The 15,802-nt window shown below is 51.3% G+C and overlaps 1 protein-coding gene across 2 annotated transcripts; it reads right to left on the bottom strand.

The window, feature by feature from the left end:
- Positions 1 to 6,617: 6,617 nt before the first annotated feature.
- NENF (neudesin neurotrophic factor) lies at positions 6,618 to 14,218 on the bottom strand. Of its 2 annotated transcripts, XM_040985297.1 has the most exons (5): positions 14,214 to 14,218; positions 13,711 to 13,889; positions 8,495 to 8,555; positions 7,842 to 7,945; positions 6,618 to 7,063 (listed from the first exon to the last, which is right to left on the bottom strand). In XM_040985297.1, the coding sequence occupies exons 2-5, from the start codon at positions 13,885 to 13,887 to the stop codon at positions 6,887 to 6,889; spliced, it is 519 nt and encodes a 172-aa protein (XP_040841231.1). In that variant the 5' UTR covers positions 13,888 to 13,889; positions 14,214 to 14,218; the 3' UTR covers positions 6,618 to 6,886. The 2 variants fall into 2 exon arrangements, with proteins under 2 accessions (XP_040841231.1, XP_040841230.1); XM_040985296.1 differs by lacking the exon at positions 14,214 to 14,218 and having other exon boundaries at positions 13,711 to 13,904.
- Between the last annotated feature and the right edge of the window lie 1,584 nt (positions 14,219 to 15,802).

The raw sequence follows: 15,802 nt of genomic DNA, 5'->3' as shown, positions 1-15,802 counted from the left end.
GATAAGTTATAGAATAAGAATTGTAGTAGGAATGTATTACTGAATAAGATGTGTTGTCTACTGAGAAAATGTTGGCTGCAACATCAGAATGGATAATGCCCTGTCTTAAGGTGAAACTATCTGTAGAGTTATCTTTGGAAACATTTACTTGCCCATTGTAGAGCAGAAACCTAAATGGAGTAAACATGGCTCATTGCTAATTGCAGTTCCTTCCGTCGTTGTAACTCTTGCTTAGTTAGCAAACTGTGTGGGCCTGCAGACCTAATGACCTTTGGTGCCAATACCCTAATCCCCATAAACCAAGTTCTCAGCCCTTTTCCCATGCATAATTCAAGGTAGGGGTCTGGTTGTCACAGACAGCACCAAGGATGGGACCCAGACTTGAGGGAAGTAAGTAGGGGCTGGCAAGCCGAGATAAGCAAAGAATGTGGGGTTCTCCCTCACTCGCCTCTCAAGCAGTTGTAAATTGTGCCCCCCTTGAAGCTATGTCAAAATGCCCTAAAAAAGACTGTGTACTGCTTCTGTATAAATAAAGCAGACAGCTTTCTCGCGTGGTCCACAATGATGTTGGAATTGTAGTGGTCCGTCTCTTCTTTCTACGCCTACTTCACGCACCCTTCCCGAGCTCCGAACTCAGCTGGAGCTGGACTCCGGCAGGGATACCTATTTCCCTTATTTGAATGTCTAGGTTTGAATTCTATTTCTAAGCTTGATTTTTTTAAAGGTTTATTTATTTTTATTGAAAGGCCGGAGAGAAAGAGAGATAGAAATACTTTCCATCCATTGATTCACTTTCCAAATGGTCACAATGGCCAGAACTGAGCCAATCCAAGACCAGGGACCTCTTCTGGGTCTCCCACATGGGCACAGGGACCCATGGCTCTGGGCCATCCTCCACTGCTTTCTTGTGCCACAAGTAGGGAGCTGAATGGGAAGTGGAGCATCTGAAACATTAACTGGTGCCCAGGTGGAATGGTAGCGCTTGCAGTTGGAGGATTAGCCAACTGAGTCATCACACTGACCCTGCCGAGCCTGATATTTTCCTTTCTGCTAATCAGACCCTGGGGAGGCAGCAGATGATGGCCTAAGTGTTTGAGACTCTGCCACTCAGGTGGGAGACCAGCTCCTGGCCTCAGCTGCCCAGCTATTGTGGACATCCAGGCAGAGAACCAGCAAATGGGAGTTCTCTCTAAGTCTCTTAGGTAAACAAATGACGCATTTTTAAAAAACAGATAATTTTGTGCAAAACATTTCGAAATTCATGCATACTTTATTTTTCATAACCTGCATTTGAAGAGCTCTTACATTTTAATGATTTTTCATGGATTCCAAGTAAAGCAACAGCTCCAGGGCCTGTGTCCATGTCCTCACTGCTACGGCAAAGGAATAGGTTGGTGGCTCCTATAAGGGGGAGGCTGTGAGCCACTGTAGGCCCTGGGTGTGCCGGGGAAACATGCAAGTGACCCTTTGGGGGTGCAGAGAAGTACATGTCCCCTAAATGTCTACCTGATATTGGTGTAGTCTACCTTGGGAAGGTGCAGCTAGCACTCACAGAGGCATCTGCATTCAGAAAAGTCCCCAGGGACTGCAATACTCCACCCTTGTGGAAACCAGGGACTAAGAGTAGAATTCCAGCCCCCCAGGTCCCTGTGGCATGGTAGCGCAGGACCAGCAGGTACCTAAGTGAGAAGGTTGCCTCTAAGGTCTTCCTAACTCCTAGAATCCCAGGCCTGCTCCTCTCAGTGGCCTCAAGCCCATCTTGTCAAGCAGAACCCGGCATTCACCAAGAGACCGCCCAGTCCTGGACAGTTCCAGAGAGAGAAGCAGAGGTCATACCTCATCCTCGGAAGGGCTGAAAGCCCATTCCTTTTGAAATGTAGCTCCTAAGGATGTTCTAGAAATACTGAATCATAAGTTTTGGGTGTGGGGCCCTTTAAGTAGTTACCAAGGAGATTCTTCTTCCCTCTCTTTGTTTTTTAAATTTTATTTTTGATGATGTTTACATAGTTGATTCATGTGGGAAGCGTTGAGGATTAGGGAAAAGTGGGCAAGACCATTGTTTCCAAATTTTCTTCTTCCTAAATCTGGAGAAAGGAGGGAGAGAAGGAGAAAAGCCACACCCAGTCTCACAACCACCTCAGTATCAGGGATGGGGAGTGGCCACCCGAGGTCATCCAGGGTCCCGGATATGCAACATGCTCTGAGGGGTCTGCTCAAGTGCTTTCTTTTTTTAAGATTTATTTATTTTTATTACAAAGTCAGATATACAGAGAGGAGGAGAGACAGAGAGGAAGATCTTCCATCTGATGATTCACTCCCCAAGTGACTGCAATGGCCAGTGCTGTGTTGATCCAAAGCCAGGAGCCAGGAACTTCTCCAGGTCTCCCACATGGGTGCAGGATCCCAAAGCATTGGGTCGTACTCGACTGCTTTCCCAGGCCACAAGCAGGGAGCTGGATGGGAAGTGGAGCTGCCAGGATTAGAACCGGCACCCATATGGGATCCTGGTGCGTTCAAGGAGAGGACTTTAGCCACTAGACCACACCACCAGGCCTAAGGGCTTTTGATTATTCTGAAATGTTGTCTGTCTTGCCACTCAAAGGATAAGGAAATCCTTGCAAGATCCATTGGCTGACATAGTCCATCATAGAATCTCCATTTGCCCAGATATTTGCTGTCAATGCTTGGTTGGGGTAGTTGACCAATTTGTTCTGCTCTTCTCCCTCTGCTATGGTACCAGATGTCCTCTGCAGGCTCCAATGGACTGTCATATCCTCCAAGTGTGGCTGGACATGCTGTTCGCTGCTCTGTCTAAGCCACTGAGGAGGCCGACTTCTGACACATGCACTCCACAATCAGACCATGGAACCTGCAATTCTCCCCATGGTTGAAGTTCTGAATACAGCAGTTCAGTTGGGGTGATCCTCAAAGAAACCTTGTCTGAGGTGACCCCAGACCTGACTCCTGTATATGCTTGCCAATACAGGGTCCAGCTCAGTCCATTCCCCCACATCAGCCTACACACATACTGGTAGTTGCAATTACTGGGTCAGTTCTGTCTCCAGCCCTGTCTCTTACATACCAATGGATGCTGCAGCCCAGCCCAGCTCTGCTCGGCCTCCCCACATACTTGGCCCTCACGTACACCAGTGGGAACTGCAGCCGAATCGGAGTAACCCCTGATAACTTCCACTAGGCCTGCTACCTGCCCTGGTTCATGTGCATGCCAGTATGTGTGGCAGCAGACTGGCCCAGTCAGTCCCAACATCTCATTCAGCTCTCATACACAAAATGGGCATTGAAACTTAGCTCAACCCAACTGACCCCACTATCCAAGCCACACTGATGCCAACGGATGTCACCACCGGTCTAGTGTGGCCTGCCCCAGCCCTGGTTCTCATGCTCACCAATGGGAGTTGCAGCCCATCAGAGAGGTGTCCACTCCCAGTCCTGGATCTTATACTTTCCAGGTAGTTCTGCAGACCAGCTTGACAGGACTTGCCCTCAGTCCTAGTACTTGTCAGCTGATGCTGTGACACAGCCCAACCAGCCTGCACTTACTCTGGCTCAGGTATGCCCCCGTGGATACATTTGGTTGGCCCAGCTTGGCTTTCCCCCTAACCCAGTTCACATACAGGCCAACAGATGTTGTAGCCCTGCCAAGTCTGGTCTGTCCCTGGTCCCAGTTCTCATGCTCACCATGGGAGTAGTGGCCCTGTGGGAGAGCTCTCCACATTCTCCATGCCAGTCTTGTACCATTCTCACCCCCATCCCAGGTCTCATGTGTGCTGGTAGGTGCTGCACCCCAGTCTGCCATGGCCTGCCTTACCTCAGCATTTACTGGTGGGTGCTGTAGCCTAGCCTGGCCCATCCAGCTCCCAGTCCCGGTCCTAATGTGAACTGGCTGGTATTGCAGCCTGATCCAGCCTGTCCTTCACCCTTTCCTGGTTCTCAGATCTGCCAATGGGTACTAGGAACTGGCCCAGCCTGGCCTGCCCCCAGACCTGACCCCCACATGTGCCAGAGGGTGCCATAACTTGACTTGCTCTCTGTGGCTCCCAGCCTTGGTTCTTGCACTCACCTGCAGGGACTATGTCCTGACAGAGGAGTTCCCCAAGCTCCTCTAATAGGTCTCCTCCCAGTGGCAGATCTTGAGCACACAGGTGGTTGCTTGGCCCAGACTGACTTAGTCACATCCTGTCCTGGCAGGAACAGTGTCCTTGCCCATGTGGCCCATATACATTCTGGTTCTTACTGTTGGGTGTAACAGCCCAGCCACATCTAGTCCACACCCAGCCACAGTCCTGGTGTGGTTTAGCAGGTGCCAAGACCTAGCCCAGCCCGTCCTATACCAACCCTGGCTCTCATGAGCACCAGTGAGGGCTGGAGTCTAGCTCAGTCTGGTGCACCCTAGACCCAGTGCACAGCCATGCTGAGGGATACTGCAGCCATGTCCAGCCCAGATCACCATCCCCATTCCAGCTCTCTCACTCACCAGTGGGAACCACAGCCCAGACAGGACATCCCCTTAGCTCCCGAACCAGGCTTTTTCCCAGCCACAGATCTTACATGTGCCTGTGGTTGCTCTGACTCAGCTCGACATAGCCCATCCCCCATCTTGGCCTTTGCCATTGGATGCTGCAGCCTGGCCTGCCCCCAGACTCAACTCTTGCTGGTCAGTATTACAGCCTAGCCCTGCCCAATCTTTTCCCGTTTCTGGCTCATGCAAACTGGTAGGTATGATTGCCTAGCTCAACATGACCTGCACTCCATCCTGGCTCCTGCACATGCCAGTGGGCTAAGGTTTGGCCTGACCCTGCCTGGTCCATCTGCCTCCAGACCAACACTTGCTGATGGGTGCAGTTACCTTGCCCATCCTGACCAACACCCAGGCCTGAATCACATGCTCACCAGCAGGTACTACAGCCCACTGGGGGAGTTTCCCAAGTTCCCCCACCCAGACCCAGATCTCACATGTATTGGCAGGTGTTAGGCCCTTACCTGGCATAGTCTGCCCCTTCCATCCCAGCCTTTGAGCTGGTAGATATTGTGGCCAGGCCTGCCTCACACCTCATTCTTGTGTGTGCCTGCGGGTACTGCAGCCTGGACCAGCCTCAGCCTGTTCCTAACCTCAGTACCCATAAGTGTCAGAGAGTTCCATGGTCATGCCTAGCTCAGCCCGTTACCACTTGCAGCTCTTAAGCAAATCAACAGAAATTGTAATTCCATAGGAATGGGCCTACATATCCCCCATGGAATCTGCCCCCAGACCTGGTTCTCTTGTGTGCTGGTTAGTGTCATGGCTCAACCTAACATTACCCGCCCCCTATTCTGACTATCACTGGTGGATACTATGATCTAGCCCTGTGAGGTGGGCCTCCAGCCCTAGCTTCAGTCTGCACTGCTAAATGGTGGTCAGTGGGCTGATCATTGGTCTGACCCATAAAGGTCCTCCAGTTTAACCCCTCTAAACCACTCGGTTTCAGCCCCAACCTCCCCCTCCTGCACTCTGCTTACCTGCAAGGAAGTGGCCTTGCCAATAGAAGTCCCTCAGAAATCACTCCTCACCTGCAACATACTCCCTCAGCCGTTCTCTCTCCCACACATCCCCTTCCCTCTTCCCTGATCAGTCTGCAGTCCCCACATCTAGGAGTGATGGGTTCTGCAGCCTAGCCTTGCGAAGCCCCGTCTTCCAGTGGGATAGTGTACTAGCCTGTAGTTCTGCCCACTCACTAGGGTCTCAAGCTCCTGGCATGTGTGCTGGCCTGGAAAGTTACTCCTCTGCATACCAAGTTGCAGGCCCAACTGGGTCTACCAGCACACCAGGCCAGCATGCTAACTTAGGGCTCTCCTCTCCCCTCCCCGCACATTGCCTAGGACCAAGCATATAGGGAAATTCCCAGGCTTGCTCTGCCTGCCTGGATGTGAGCACCCAGGTCCCCGTACATTCCTGGCTGACACCATCCTCCAGGCCCACTACAAGCCCAGCAAGCACAAATGCAAGCTCCACCAGAAAGTGCAAAAAAAACAGGAGATTCTTCTACCCAATGTAGGTATTCTCTCTTGTGGCATTTGTGGTTTATTCTTTATTTAGCAAAATATATATATATAGTCTCATGTCAAAGCAGTTCATCTCTACTGTAAAATTTCCAGGATTGGTCAAATTTAGGGCTTCTTAGGCTCAATATAACTGACACTTTGGAGCAGGTAACTTGGGCAAGGTAGGGGTACTCAGGGCATCCCGTGGTTCAAGGTACCAGCAACACTCAGAGCTAAGACAAACCAAAATGAAAACATAAAATAAAATAAAATAAAATAAAATAAAATAAAATAAAATAAAATAAAATAAAATAGTCTTCTGGAGCAAAAAATGTCCTCCCAAGAAGGGCTGCGTTCTGGAGCAAGCACCCAGACTATGCCTCCTGCTCATGCAGTGACCTCCAGCCACCTCTGCTCACAATGCGACCCTGCCCTGCTGAACACTGCCCTGCGTTCTGCGGCCAGGGCTCGTCCACCCCCACTCATTGCTCCCCTTCCATCCCCTCTGCACGCTATCAGGGCGCAGGAAGTAGCAGAGGAAGCAAGGGCTGAATGGCATGCATGAAAGAACCCTCCTTTACGAAGAATAGGACATTTATTTTTGTTCTTGTTATAAAGCAAACATAGTCACGGTAGAAAATCGGACCTGTACAGCCGTATGTCAAGGGGAAATAAAGGTCACTTGGGATTCTGCTGGCATTTAGGGAGTTTCCTGCTTGGGCCATCACCACCAGGAGTGGAGGGGCAGGATTTCCCAGGGAGACAGAGCACCTGACCACGCGTGCAGAGAAGGCTCACATGGATCTGGCCCCAAGAGGCGTGGAGTCCTACGTTGAGCCAGGGCACCTCAGAACTCGTCCTTGATGTCAAAGTGGGGCTGGTCCTCAGGTTTGAAGTCCAGGTTTGGGCTGCCGTCCTCATTGAGGATCCTGCGGGCTGTGTAGCCCACGATGGGGTACTTGGCCTTATATACCTTGGTGAAGACATCCTCCAGGGACTCAAGTTCCTTGGCTGTGAGACCCGTCTTGGGGGGCAGAGAAGAGACACGGGGGATGGGGCTGAGTGAATCGTGTTTGGCCTTTCTCCTTGCCTCACCCTCCAAGCACTCCTAAAGCAGGTGAAAAATCCCCACAAAAACCCAAGGATACATGGTTGACTTTGAGGCCCATGCCCTGCATCCCTCCCCGTACCTGGCCAGGATGGCTGCTCTCTAGGCCCCGCCCCCTTGTCAGTGTCCTATCGTTACTACACAGCTGGGCCTCGGGCTGGTCTCATCTCAACTTGTCCCAGTGTCTGCTAGACATCTTGTCCAAATGGGGTGAGTGCCAACATTGTTCCTGGGATTATCTAACACCTCCAGAGTCTTGGCTTTGGTTTTGTTCTGGAATGTTCTTTCCCTACAACTCCAAGCATACAGGAAGCCCTTGCTTCCCTGCCCAGTCTGTCCACTAAGCTACTGAGTGGTCTAGGCAATGGGTGCCAGCAAGGAGTTCCAAACCAATGAGACTGTGGGGGTGGCAGGGGCAGGGGTGGAGCCAGGTGGGCAGTGGGCTCCCAAAACATGTGGGGGTCCTTCTGTGAACCTCAACAAGTGGGGTCACACATTGACCAGAGTCTAGACTTGGCTCTGGAGGCAGTGGGGAGCCACAGGAGGTTTCAGAATAGAAGCAGCATAGTAAGATCAACAATTTTAGGGGACTGGAGGGTAAATGGTCTCATTGGGAAGCCTGGTCTTGTCAGGGGGTGGAGGGATATGGCCGAGGGGATGGGGAGCCCACACAAAGGCAACTGAACTCACTCACAGTGTCATGGGTGAGGTCTGCAGGGTCCAGGGACATCTTGGCCACCCCTCGGGTGGAGTCCTTCCCGGTCAGCGCGTTGTAGGGGGCTCCTCGTCCATAGAGCTCTGCAGTGGGAAGGGAGGGTGAGAAGAAGCGAGATTTTCTCAACCCTGGTACAACAACATCTCAGGACTATCCAAACCACTCAAGTAACACCCTTGGAACGTTCTTCCCCACATCAGGATCTCTTAAGACATCATCAAGTGAGTGTCCCCTGCCCCTGGTGCTGAGCACGCTGCCCTTCTTCCCTGGCTGACACAGGAGAAAGAGAGAAATGAAATATTTGTCTCACCCACCTTCCTCCATGCCTTGACCCTCCCCAACCTAAACAGAGCCCCACATGGGCATGTGTTGTTCTCAACTATATAAACAATATTAAAAGTAAATTTTAAAAATGAACTTGGATCTACAGACAAGGCAGAGCCAAGGGGAGGTAGAGGAGCATGGTATTACCAGGAAAACAGCTGCTAACATAAACACTGGCAAAGATGGTCATGTAAGGTGGGAGGACAAGCACCTGCCCAGCATCCCTGCCCCTTTTCTCATGCCCTGCAGGTGTCCATTCTGGCTTCTGAACTTCCCACATGTAAAGATTAGAATGCCTTGCCACTTACCCTTCCCGGAAGTGACATCAAACACCACTCCTTTCACAGCCAGGTAGATGGGCTCATCTTCCTGGAAGGCAGGGGAGAAGCTGTGAGGAGGAGGCTGAGGGCCCAGCTCCTCCATATGAGGTAGGGCAAAGCCCAGAGCAGGAAGTGACCCTGCCACCTCCCTGGATAAAGGGTTGCTACTCCCACAACCTGGGGGAGAGATGACACATCATGACAAGACCATGCAGTACCCCATCCTCCCTCACCAAAAAAAAAAAAAATCAGGAACTGAAGCAAATCATGTGGATAAACATTCCAATGTCAAGTGATGAATACTTAAAACAGTCCAAGCTGCCCTTCATTTTCATCATGAATGAACACACATGGACATGATTGGGGTGAATGATCTTGGCATTTTGCTTCTTGTAAGTGACATGACTTCACGTAAGCACTTCCATAGATGAAATAACGAAAGAGTTGTCACTCCCATGGTGCCAGGAGACCCCATCTTGCACGTGCACTGTTGAGGCTGTTGGCACCAGGCTGGAGTGTTCCTGGCTCTTAGACTACAATTGGGAGTGGGAGGAAGGCCCTCCTACCAGCCACTTCCAAATTCTGGAGGGTTATTCCTTGAGGCCTATTTCAATACCCTTATATAGAATTCCTGAGCCCAAGGACATGAATAACGTTATCACTCATATTCTGCCAGTTTGTACAGTAAAAAAAAGATCAAACTGCTTAAAGGGCTAGAAATAGGCAGGCAATGGTGTCTCCTTGTAGTCTCTTATTTGGGTCTTCTGAGTTCATTTTTGCTGTGTTGTTGGAAGCAAAATTTTATCTTAGAACCTCACAAGAGCAGACAGCACTGGTGGGTTCATTGTCACCGAGTGGGGCTTGGGCTGGGGTGGCAGCCCAGTTCCAGATCCCCCAAGAACATGCCAGCCTGTTGCATCAGCCCCACTGGGGATGCAGGACATTAGCCAGGAGTGTGAGCCCCTGTGGGTCTAGGGATTTCAGGCTCCCTCTATGGCCAAGATCTTCTACAATCCTATTTGACAGGCAGAGGAACTGAGACTCAAAGAAGTCAAGAGGCCTGCCAAGGACAGGTTTCTCAGCACCACCTAACCTCTGGGGCTCAGGCTTCCGGAACCATCACATGGGATAGTAGCGCCTGTTGAGAGTGGCTGGCAGCAACAGGTGGGAGCTCAGAAAAAAAGTGGCTGGCTTTCACTCCTCCCCAGTGGCTCCCAGGCATGCCCAGGTCAGCAACTGACTCCATCAACACCAGTACCAGCCCTGCTTAGCTAGAGCTGTCAGGATAGCCAGCAGCCTGTCTTCCCTGCTGGGAACCACCTGCCTTGCCTTTGCTGTGTCATGGCAAGCAGCTCTCACCAAGCAGGGTCATGTACTTAGAGCGCCTTTCCCAAGTTGCTGGTAGCTACAGTTCCCCTAAGTTATTTTGTTGTAACTCCCATTCTGCCACTGTGGCTTTGGTGTTTATTCCTTGTATGCATGCAGTCATCTGAACACCAATCTCGTATCTAAGACGGGAAAGCAGGCAGTATTGCTACCTCCTTTCTTCAACAGTTACTAACATCTCCTCGATAAACTGTGCACGGGAGGCAGGCAGTTTGGTACAGAGGAAGATACTGAGTGGGAGGGTTCAAGTCCAAGGTCTGATCCATAGGCCAGTTTCCTGCAAATGTCACCCTGGGAGGCGGTCAGTAATGCCCACATCCTTGGGGCAGGGTCACCAGGAAGGAGTCAGGAACCCAGGAGGACTGCTGTCCCAACCCCGAGGCTGCAGTGCTGCTGTAGGCATCAAGCAGGGCAGAAGGAGGATGCTGTGGCCACTGTGGTGACGTGGGGATCCAAGAGCTGCTCAGAGTGTGCAGTCTCATCCCAGAACTGGAGCCAAGGCCAGGGGCACCTAGCTGACGGAACCCAGCCATTCTTGGAAAAAAGTGAAACTGCTGGGCTCATTCCTCACCAGCAGGCAAAGGCCTAGTTTTTCTACTGCCATTGGCATTGGGAACCTATTAGTGGGTCACAAAATGAACTTAGTGACCTGGCGACAGAGTTTTTTTTTGTTTTGTTTTGTTTTGTTTTTAAGATTTTTAATTGGAAAAGCAGATATACAGAGAAGAGGAGATACAGAGAAGAGGAGAAACAGAGAGGAAGATCCTCCGTCGGTTGATTCATTCCCCACGCAGCTGTAACAGCTGGTGCTGTGTCCATCTGAAGCTAGGAGCTTGGAGCCCCATCAGGGTCTACCACATGAGTGCAGGAACCCAAGACTCTGGGCTGTCCTCGACTGCCTTCCCAGGCTGCAAGCTGGGAGCTGGATGGGAAGCAGGGCCTGCTGGGATTAGAACCAGCGCGTGTATGGTGCATGCAAGGTGATGACTTTAGCCCCTAGGCTACCACACTGGGTCTGGTAAGAGTTTTTACAAATAAAGTAATGAATAAGGTAGAAACTAGCAAGCATTTCAAATAGACAATGGCAGAGCACGTGCCAGAGAATGCTAACAAAATGAATAGGGCCTGGTGCACAGTAGCCTAGCGGCTAAAGTTCTAATCCCAATCTGCCGATTCTAATCCTGGCAGGCCCCACTTCCCATCCAGCTCCCTGCTTGTGACCTGGAAAGGCAGTGGAAGACAGCCCAAAGCCTTGGGATTCTGCACCTACGTGGGAGAACTGGAGGAGGCTCTGGATCCTGGCTTCAGATCAGTTTAGCTGCAGCCATTGTGCCCACTTGGGGAGTGAATCAGTGGATAGATCTTCCTCTCTGTCTCTCCTCCTCTCTGTATATCCTCCTTTCCAATAAAAATAAGTACATCTTTAAAACAAATAATAATGAACAAGATGCTCTGTGGAAGCTCAGCTTCCGGGTTATATGTGTGTCCTGGATTGGAAGGCGACACACATGACTCCCGGCTACTTTGTCAACTGCTAACTGTCTCATGAGGACACTTCCACGCCTTTATTCACCTGCTTGTGAGAAGGCCAGGTCTCTGTCCATGCCCAGGGGAACTTCCAGAGGTTCACACGGATGATGTCAAGGCCAGCAGGGGAGGGCAGGAGGCTATCCCTTGGTTTGGTAAGCTACAGTGTGATGGAATTGTCCCAGATCAGGTTTGCACTTGATCAGGAAGGTTGTCCCAGATCAGGAAGGTGGAGAATGATCCCAGAGGTGAACTGGCACACATTGTTGCTCCACCCTCCCTCCCCCTACGCTAATGGCTTCCTAACAAACCAGTCTTCGTGGATCCTTCCCCATCATCCTTGGGGCGGGCAAAAATAGCACTCACCTGCCACTGATTTGTCTTGGTTGTGGAAACTTCTGAAGATGTCAATGGCTGATGGACAGACAATAACCCCACAAGCTAGAAAGGAACCTGCCCCTTGGTGCCAGCCACACAGGACAGTGTGTATTTCAGGTGCCACAACCTTAGCCAAGTTCACCAGGGGTTTGGGACTCAGCTAATTTTCCAGGACATTAGTCTGGGTGCAAACCAAGGGACAACAGTGAAATTCACATTACTGAGCATCTACTGTGCTCAGTTTTATGTTTGATCCAAATACATGCTTATACTTATAACTGTCATGTAACTTTTTAGGTTATTTTCATTTCTTTGAAGGACAAAGAGATAGAGGCAGAGCTTTCTTCCTAAATGTTCGCAATAGCGAGGGCCGGGGCCAGCCAGGCGCCAGGCTCCAGGAACTCCATCCAGACTTTTGGTGGCTGCTGCTACCTCCCAGAATGTGCATTAGCGGGAAGCTGGATTAGAAGCAGAGCAGGGATTCTGGCTCTCCAAAACAGGATGGGGTCCCCACCAAACACCTGTCAACACCTAACTTAAAAAAAAAAAAAAAAACAACCAGAAAGTACTTTATTTAAAAGGCAGAGTCACAGAGAAAGAGAGACCAAGGAAAAAAGATCTTCCATCTGCTAGTTCACTTCCCAAACAGCTGGCCAGGCTGGACCAGGCTGCAGCCAGGAGCCCAGCGCTGCTTCTGAGACTCCTACATGGATGCAGGGACCCATACACGTGTATCATCTTCTGCCACTTCCTAGGCACATGAGCTGGGAGCTGGATCATTAGTGGAACAGCTGGGCCTCAGACAGGTATCTATATGGAATGTTGGTATTGCATGCGGCAGCTTAACCTGCTATGCCATAGCACTGGCCCCTAACACCTAATGTGTTTAAGTAGCTTGTGAGGAAAGTATTCTGTGTCTGTTTTTGGCAGATGAAGAAACTAAGGCTGAGAATTTAATTTGCCAAAGGTTTCCCTGACAGTAAATAAGAAGCCAGGATTCAAACTGACAATGTATGTGGAATTGTATCATAAAACAATTTAAAAAAAAAAACAAATAAAACGAAAGATCTCTGTGTGTCTCCCCTTCTCTGTGTAACTCTGCCTTTCAAATAAAAACAAAATGGAATGAAAGATAGGGTCGGGGACTCTCCTGGTGGGAAGACCAGTGTGAAGGGGACCCAGAAGTTAATAGTGGGCTGGGCACGCGTGTGCCCCATTGCCTGGGGACTGGAAGGAAGCTCCCTGCGCAGGGCCCTCCCTGTGTCAGTGTGTGTGTGTACATCTGCTCTGTGTGTCTGCCTCTGGCTGCTGTTTGGGTGCCAGCCCAGTGGGGTGCCTTGTGAGTTTTCTGGCTCCTCCAGATCAGTGTGTATGTGTGTGTGTCTGCATAGGGTAGGGAGGAGGGAGATATCTTTGTAACCTCTGGCTCCCCTGGTGTTTGAGGGTTGGAGTTTCAAGGACAGGAAAAGGAATTGCAGGGAAAGCCCAGAGCATCTCTGGAGTTGTCCCAGTATCCACATAAGCCAGGCAGCAGGTGCCCTCTGTCCCGCCCCCCCCATCAGTGATCCTCGCCCAAAACAAAGTTATGAAGTTCACACTCAGACTGCCAGCGCACTAGGGAGGGGATGGGGGCAGGCCCGCAGGAATATGGTGTGGGTCTAGCAGGGTACCCCGACAATGGAGGCTTCCTCGTCCTTATCCCCAGCCATCCAGTCACCCAGCCAACACGTCCAGGCCTGGGAAGAGACACAGCAGGCCCAGGCCCAGCATCAAGCCCGGGGATCGTGAGTTCCGGGGCTGCTTGGTGACTGCCCCCGAACAGCACCCCACCCCGAGGCCGCCCCTCTCCGCAGACACTTGCAGGGTTCGGGCCTGGCTTTACTGCAGCAGGCCCAACACAAGCTGGCGCCTACCTCCTCCCCGCTGTATCGCGCCAGCTCCTCCTCGGTGAAGAGCCGTACCGGGGGCCCGCGCTCGGCGGGGCGCGGCGTCTGCCCGGCCCCGGATGCGGGCAGTCTCGGGGCCAGTGCTAGGACCAGGGCCAGCGCTGCCAGTGGTCGCAGCCGCCGCCCGGGCACTGGGCAGGCCATGGCTAGAGCGCGGCGCACAACCGGAGCGGCCCAAGCTGCGGACGGCGCGCCCCGCCCCGCGCCCGGGAACCCCGCCCCGAAGCCAGGAACTCCGCCCCCCGCGCGCGGGCCTCAAAGGGTCACAGCTTTCGGCTTTTTACTGGGAACAACAGGTGTCTTCCGTAGCTGCTGTGTTGGGTACACGCGGGACACTGCGTGACACTTCAGAGCTCTAGGAAGATGTGTTTATAAAACAGCACTCCAACTTTATCGTTAGCTTACTTTATGTTTTGTCTTATAGGTTTTTTTTTTTAAGATTTATTTATTTTTATTGCAAAGTCAGATACACAGAGAGGAGAGACAGAGAGGAAGATCCTCCGTCCGGTGATTCACTCCCCAAGTGACTGCAACAACCAGTGCTGTGCTAATCCGAAGCCAGGAGCCAAGAGCTGCTTCCAGGTCTCCCACATGGGTGCAAGGTCCCAAGGCTTTGGGTTGTCCTTGACTGCTTTCCCAGGCCACAAGCAGGGAGCTGGATGGGAAGCAGGGCTGCCAGGATTAGAACCGGCACCCATATGGGATTCCGGCGCATACAAGGCGAGGACTTTAACCACTACGTATATTGCGCTAGGCCCGGTTTTGGTTTATTTTCTGTGTGATTTCCAAGGGCATTCTTGCAAAGGGTAGGAGTGTGGCATCAATATGTTCTGGAATAATAATATTCAGCATTTGTATAATGCTGAGTTCATTGATGAATTTAAATATTTTCTCAGGACCTCCATGTACCCTGTCCCCAGGCGCAGATCACTGAAGGAAATTCGTGTCTAGGTGGAAGTTATGTCGCACAGGTAGATAGGCCAGGAGTTAGGTGTGGCAGCTAAGTCACACATAAGAGATGGAGAAAAATACAGCCCGCTGAATGGCCAAGGAGCATTGAGAGGCAAGAAGCCGGAACTGAAAGCTGAGTGGCCGGAACTCTGGAACAGGACGCAGGAGTGTCAAGGGGTGATTTAACTTTGCCAGGGGCTGGCTCTCCCAGGGTGGGAGGTGAGGGAGAGAGTGGAAGATGAACTCTTTGTAAAAATCTGCAGGAGGTGAGGGAGGGACCCCAGAGGGAGGAGTAGTCCAGGGCAAAGGTCAGCTGCATCGTGGAAGGAGGGACAGTGTCCTGCTTGTTGGGGAACAGCAGGGAAGACACAGGAAGAGCAGAGGTCTGGGAGGTAAAGGTGAGGGGCAAATGCTGGTTTTGTTTGTTTTCATTTTTTTTTATTGGAAGGTCAGATATACAGAGAGCAGGAGAGACAGAGAGGAAAAGATCTTCCATCCATTGATTCACTCCCCAAGTGAGCACAATGGCTGGAGCTGTGCCAATCTGAAGCCAGGAGTCCAGAGCCTCTTCTGAGTCTCCCAGGTGCAGGGTACCAAGGCTTTGGGCTGACCTCCACTGCTTTCTCAGACCACAAGCAGGGAGTTGGATGGGAAGCAGGGTCACAGGGACACAAACCAGCACCTATATGGGATGCCTGTTTGTGCATGGCGAGGACTTTAGCTGCTAGGCTACCATGCCAGGCTCTGTTTTTTGTTTTTGTAAAGACTTGACTTTGAGCCAGTGCAAACAAGGAATTAGTTACAATGCTAATCAAATAACATAGGCTAAAGCAGGGAAGCTATTGGAACATTCCATACCAGAGATGATGGAGGCTTGGAGCAGGATGGTGGTGGTGAGAGGCAGAGCCTTGGTGTGTGAGGGACAGAGGGGAGTCACAGATGACCCAAAGCCTCAAGCCTGAGAAGCAGGAAAGATGGAGTTGTCACTTACCAAGAGAGGAGAGATAGTGGGAGGAGCAGAGAAAAGAACAAGACCCACAGGGACTGGCTGAGTCAGAGATGTGTATCAGATGTGGATGTGGACGGATCAGAGTGGCTGCCAAATGCC

The sequence above is a fragment of the Ochotona curzoniae genome, unplaced genomic scaffold, assembly GCF_017591425.1.
Source record: "Ochotona curzoniae isolate NIBS_2020 unplaced genomic scaffold, NIBS_Ocur_1.0 contig_430, whole genome shotgun sequence".
Lineage (NCBI taxonomy): Eukaryota > Metazoa > Chordata > Mammalia > Lagomorpha > Ochotonidae > Ochotona > Ochotona curzoniae.
Note: the sequence above shows the minus strand (reverse complement) of the source record. Positions and strands in the feature narration are given on the sequence as shown.

Coding starts and splice junctions, on each gene's coding strand:
- NENF (XM_040985297.1), bottom strand. CDS start 13,887: ATGGCCTGCCCAGTGCCCGGGCGGCGGCTGCGACCACTGGCAGCGCTG. Junction 8,556..13,710: donor CGCGATACAGCGGGGAGGAG/GTAGGCGCCAGC, acceptor CCTGCCTTCCAG/GAAGATGAGCCCATCTACCT. Junction 7,946..8,494: donor TGATGTCACTTCCGGGAAGG/GTAAGTGGCAAG, acceptor TTCCCACTGCAG/AGCTCTATGGACGAGGAGCC.